The sequence below is a fragment of the Cucurbita moschata genome, unplaced genomic scaffold (genome assembly GCF_002738365.1).
Source record: "Cucurbita moschata cultivar Rifu unplaced genomic scaffold, Cmos_1.0 Cmo_Scf00016, whole genome shotgun sequence".
Classification (NCBI taxonomy): domain Eukaryota; kingdom Viridiplantae; phylum Streptophyta; class Magnoliopsida; order Cucurbitales; family Cucurbitaceae; genus Cucurbita; species Cucurbita moschata.
The window spans coordinates 3,872,858-3,879,241 of NW_019268532.1; the positions used below are offsets into that span (position 1 = coordinate 3,872,858).

General features: G+C 36.2%; 1 protein-coding gene across 1 annotated transcript; it reads right to left on the reverse strand.

The window, feature by feature from the left end:
* Window positions 1-3,155: 3,155 nt before the first annotated feature.
* Window positions 3,156-6,384, reverse strand: LOC111454140 (pentatricopeptide repeat-containing protein At5g65560-like). The gene has a single exon (XM_023095478.1). It carries the CDS (start codon window positions 6,207-6,209, stop codon window positions 3,387-3,389), a length of 2,823 nt encoding a protein of 940 aa, XP_022951246.1. The 5' UTR covers window positions 6,210-6,384; the 3' UTR covers window positions 3,156-3,386.

Genomic DNA, 6,384 nt, shown 5'->3' on the forward strand with positions numbered 1-6,384 from the left:
AAAAAAAAAAAAAAAAGAGAAGGGGCAAGGTTAAATTATAAATTTAGTTCTAAACTTTCAGATTTGTGTATATTTAGTCCTTGAATTTTAAAAAGTGTCTAATAGGTCCATCAAGTTCCAATTTTCTCTCTAATTGGTCTCAAAATGTTCATCTTTTATCTAATAGGTCTTTGAACTATTTAACGTTTTCAAAAATTCATGGGCCTACTCAACATAAATTGAAAGTTTAGGTCCCACTAGACATAAAATTCAATTTTATATCTAATAGATAAGGAAATCTTAAAAATTCAAAGATGTCTTGGACCTATTAAGCACAATTAAAATTGAAAGTTCAAGCAAGTATTAGACATTTTTAAAGTTTAGGAACCTATTAGACACAAGATTGAAAGTTCTTGATCCATTTCGATACTTAAAGTTTAGAGATGAAATAGACACGAACCTGAAAATTCACGACTAGACTTGTAACTTATCCAAAAATGAACTTCTCTAATCCTTACAAAATAAATAAACTTCAATAATCTTAAGCTCGCTTATAGACATCAAATTAACAAAGCAAAGCATATCAAAACAAAAAGATCTCCTCAGAAAAATAAAACAGCCCAAAGATCTATAATTTTGCATGTATCATAGGTATGTGAGTCACTTCCAGTTCAAATTTATGACGACTGTCCACATTAGCTTCAATACTTTTTAAACCATAAATGTCCAGTAAGCTTGAGGTAAGACCTTCTCGAATACAAAGGTTGGTTTTATCTACCACCCTGGGTAAGGAAAAGCTATCAACTAAACCTCATAAAGATTGATTGGAGGCTACCCAAATACCATATCTGAACATGGGTATGCAAACACACAGCATTTTCGGTTAGCTTCAACCTCATATCAAATTGGCACCTAAGTATCACGGGAATGGGTTCAAAAAGTATATATTGTAGAAAATCATGAAGTAGAAAAAAAGGGGGAAGAAATGACATAATGCAATATGAAACCGTTAGCAGAGCTAAGCTATGAAGCATGGACACTTGGTTTTTTCCTGAGTGTCCATGTCAGACACATGTCGGACACGAATACGTCTGGACGTGTACATGTGTCCAACACGCTATTTTACACATCTTTTTTTATTTTATATTCTTTTACATTTCAGACCTGGCTGGCCCGACTAAGGAAAATTTTGAAACAAAACAGACCCAAGGTTAAAAGCCCAAATCATTTAAATTTAACAAAATAAAAATAAATAAATAAAACAAACAAACAAACAAAATGGACAGAAAATCGTGAAATATGAAATTCACACTGATCACTCGCCTCTAGTTCGATGGTGTATTTCTTGTTAGGGGAATCCTAACATAATATTAGTGGCATAATTGTAATTACTCAGTAGTCTATCAGGGTGAGCTGGTTATAATAGAGGGGGTTAGGGAGTTGAGAGGGTAGGCATAGTTTTGCGGAGTCATTTCATAGTAGATGTATTATGGGAGTGGGATAACCCTCTTCAAAGGCTAACGATAATATAATTTCTCTTTTCATATTGCAATAGTGTTACATCGTTAGTGCTTGAAATTGAGGTCCTAACAAAAATTTAGAAACACTACAGTGCCAGTAGAAAAACATTAAATTTCTGAAACAAAAGTTCATACTAATCTCCAGAAAAAGTTCAATGAATAAACAAGTAATCCAAGCTCTTGTTGGGACTAAAGCACAATAATATACCAATTATGGTGCAATACATTACAAGGTCAAGGTTTCCCTTTGTCCACCATAAGAAATTTCATAAGAAAATTGTACCGGGAGAACTTAATTCTCCTTGCAATCCATTGATATGAACCAAATCCGAACCACAATGTATTGTAATATAAAAGATAAGAGAACTAAGATAACCTAAGTAATTTGAGGTACTTGGACGTCCTTATCTTGATATCACTTAAGCCCTAAACCAACTAAACAATTGCCTAATTTCTTCCTTTCTCACTACATCTACTTATAACAAAATATCCCAACTCAGTTACCTACTATTTACTAATTTATCCTTCTAATATCCCTAATTTCCCTCTTATGGCTTTCCAATCATCCTATGGTTCCAGATGGCCCTATGAGAAAGTTTTCTGCTTCAAGCACCAAAAACCTTCAAGCTGGGCTGGATCTCTCCGCCCCCACTCCCATCTCGAGATCATTCCAATGGTACCAGCTAGATCAAGACAAGGGGACAATGTGTGTCAGGTTATCTCTCTATCCTCATCAAGACACTAAAAATGGATTGGCTGGTAAACTCACGGATCCAGGTTCAAAACGCTTCTACCAAGACTGTCCATAGAATTATGACATGCCTCGACATAATATCGATCCTCAATCCAGACATCAGAGAGATTCATGACATTATTCTTGTGGCTTCTAGTCAGAGCTACCAAATAGAAACCATAATAATTACTCCCGTCAACATTGCTAACGGGAGAGCTTTTGTGTGACCTCCTCCTTAGCCTAGATTGAGGTAATATCTTATCCCATTTTCCACCATTTGTTATGTCTATTACAAAGCTTTTTTATAATCCAATGAAAAGAAAATGAATCATTCAATAACATGATAAAAAAAAAACAAGCAGTGTTTTTATTCAAGCCTGAACTTTCCTCTCAACATCTTTTCTTTAGTTATGTCCGGGTGCCTACAATAAAATGATAAGACTAATCTTATCAAAGAAAATGTGAAAGTGACAATCAGTTCTTGAAAAGTGTCCAGATGTCAAGGAATTTGATATATGAAAGAAAAATTAACCAATTTATATACTTCATAGACAAAAATAATATATACATCAAGAGAGAGAAGAATGAAAGGAGTTATTATCTTAATGTTATGTCAAATATCATATTTTTCCAAAATGCTTGCCTTCATGGCAGACTTTCTAAAGGGAAAGATGACAGCTGAGCTCTATCTAAATTAACAAATAAATGAGAATTATAACGCGGTATAATAAATTTCCTTGGAAACATTTATAAATTGAAATGTACAAAAGGAAGGTGGAAACCAACTCTAAGCCAAGAAAGGATCTCCAATTAATAAAATTTGTCAGGTAGTTACCGAGAGAAGAAAGCTTAAAATAAGAACAATCATATGAATTTAAACGTATAAAAGAATATATAAAATGAAAAAGAGTAAAAGAGCTTGCCTTCCCATTGTTGCTGAAGTTTTACTCATTAAGGCGCTATTGCCCATAATATTGTACCCAAGAAATCAACATGCGCACCCTTCATTGAGCAACATCACCATCACTCAACAGAGAAGTTACTTGCAAAGGTGATCAAGTATCCAGAGGGCAAGTGGGTAAGGAATTTGCAATTCATCAGTTTATACCACTCAAAGATAAAAATAGTGTTGTTCTCCTTGAACCTGTAAATGATTAATCTATATCCTGAATACCATCAAATCCCTCAATCAACATACTATATGTCTTTGGATGAATTTGGCAACCTTGTCTCTCCATGATGCCAAATAGTTCAGAGCATTTATCAACAAGGCCCTTCTGAAGTAAGCCATCAATAAGTAATTTCCAAGCAATTTCATCATAATTATACCCACACTGAAGTAAACTATGAAACACCGTTTTTGCTTTCTCGTTATTTCCTTCGTCAAACAAGCCACAGAGCAGCAGCTTGCAAGAATCTAAATGTGGTAAATATCCATGCTCTACCATGATATCTAACCACCTTATTGCTTTTTCATACAATCCTAATTGACACGAACAACCAAGAAGAGAGTTATAAATGTCTTCATTAGGCGATAGTCCTTTTTCTTTCATATGATCAAACAACCTGCGACCTACTTCCAAGCATCCCACCTTGCAAAGACCTGAAATAAACTTGCTGTAAGTATTAGCATTAGGTGCACAGCCTTGCTTGACCATTTCCTCAAACAACTCCAAAGCAAATTCAAAATCTACTCTCCTCCATAAGTTGGCAAAATCATTGGAAACCACCCCTGATGACAAGTCACCCAACTCTGTACTGCTATTTACTTCTATCAGCTTTGCACTTAATAGATGTTTAATTAAATAAGAATATGTGTAGAAAGACGGCTCACAACCGACATCATGCATACGCTTCAAAATGTCAAAAGCAATTCCAATTGATCCAGACCATCCATATGCGTCAATCAATAATGAATAAAGCAGAGTGTCTGGCAATATTCCTTTGTCATTCATTTTATGAAGAAATAACTCCGCGTCTCGTAATCTACCAAGGCTACAATATGCATGAATAAATACAGTATAGATAACTACATCAGGATGAGAACCTGCGGAAAGCATTTGATCAAACATCTGATGGGCACGGTCAAACTCACCATCTTTTAATAAATTTTTTATAAGAATGGTGTAAGTATCAGCAGTAAGCTTAATGTCCCTCTTTATCATTATTTCCACAAGTAAAAGAGCTTCTTGAAAATTTTTCTCTTTGCAATGTCCATCTATCAAGGAATTATAAGTAATTGAATTTGGAACGCATCCATCACTAAGCATTTTATCAAGCAATGAATGACCGTCACTGACTTTTCCGACCTTGCAATAGCCATCAATCAATGCACTATAGATTACTTCATTTGCCTTTACGCCTTTCTCCTTTAGGGAGTCAAAGAGAAAACGAGCATCTTCAACCCGCCCCCTTTTGCAGAGTACAACTATGAAGACACTGTAAGTCCATTCATCAGGAACCAAACCATTTTCATTCATCAAACTGAGAAGCTTATAAGCACTACCCAGCTGCCCTTCTTTGCACTGTCCATGGATTAATAGGTTGTAGGTAACTACATCTGGTTGAAGCTTCAGCTCAAGCATTTTATGAAGAAGTAACATGGCCTTGTGGACATTCTTTGCCCTGCAAAATCCCAATATCAATTCATTATAAGTGCGAGTATTTGGATTACAATTATTTGATTCCATCAGGCTCAAAATTTCCAAGGCACTCGTGCTCATTCCTTTCTTGCAATAACCATCAATAAAGGCATTGTAAGTGACCACACTTGGAACCAATCCTTTCTCAAGCATCCCATCTAGCAATTTCTTGGCATCATCAAACTTACTGTCCTCGCATAAACTGCGAATAAGGACTGTATAGGTATGTACATTTGGCTCACATCCCTTCTCAGTCATCTCCTTGAACACATCAAATGCTTCTGATTTCCTGCCCATTTGACACAATGCACATATGATAACTGTATATGTACGAACAGTTGGCCAACAATTATCCTCATGCATTTGTGAGAGCAATTTCAGAGCTTCATCAATCCTCCTGGCTTCACAAAACCCATGAATCAAATTAGTATAAGAAACCTCATTTCTGCGGCAACCTTTACTTGGCATTGACAGAAAAATTTTATTTGCACCATCTACATTTTTATTCCTACAATATCCTAATATCAAAGACGTATAAGTAAATGTATCCAAACTTAAACCGGCTTGCACTATCTTACTGACGTACAACTCTGCTTCAACTACATTACCCAACTTACAATATCCATTTACCAATGTATTGAGCGTGTACATATTCGGCGAAACCATGTCATCCAACATCTCCAAATACACATTTTTCATTTCATCAATCATGAGAAACCTCGACAACAACATCAAGAGCATGTTATAGCTCTTAAGAGTAAGCTTAAATCTTAAATCATCCCCCCGGCGGTTCATGCTCCGCAGCATTTCCAACACGAACAGCGCATTCTCTGCAGAATTCGTCGACTTAATCATTAAAATTCGCAGTTTTTCAGCAATGCGGAGGTACCCATTGGGAACAAGGATATTTAACATAGAAACATAGGATTGAACATTGTGTTTGAATCCATGCTTCTGTTCGATCCAATTAAAAAACGCCAGAGCAGTTTTGGGATCGAGATTGAGAGCGAAAAGGGAAGATACATGGGATGGCGCAATAGAAGGGATCAAAATTTTGAGAGAAGGATGCTTCTGCCAATCGGGGCGAGAAAGAATGGAAAAAAGCTGCGCCGGTACATCATGTTCTACAGGAAGGCTTTGAGGAAGAGAAGCAGTACTTGACGTGAAGAACTTAAACGCGAGTGTAAATGTGAATCTGAGCCTGAATCCAAGAACGATAAGAAGCTGACCTGAGTTGATAATGGCGGAAGAATTTCTAATCATCGTAGGGCATCGAATAGCGGTGAAGACTCCATACATAAATGAAGAGTTCGACGATGATGGAAAAAGATTCATCAAGCAATCAATGACCCTTGCAGCTCAGATTCAACAATCTCAAAAAATCAGCGGATTACAATATTGTAATGGCGTTTCTTGATGATCTAGTTTCTACGCGGCGGGGATTTACCCTTCTCGCCGGTCCAGGAAGTGAATGAAAAGAAGGCGGATTTTGGAATAAGTACCAAATTGA

Excerpts from the sequence above, each read along its gene's own strand:
- LOC111454140 (XM_023095478.1), bottom strand. The coding sequence starts at position 6,209 with ATGAATCTTTTTCCATCATCGTCGAACTCTTCATTTATGTATGGAGTC.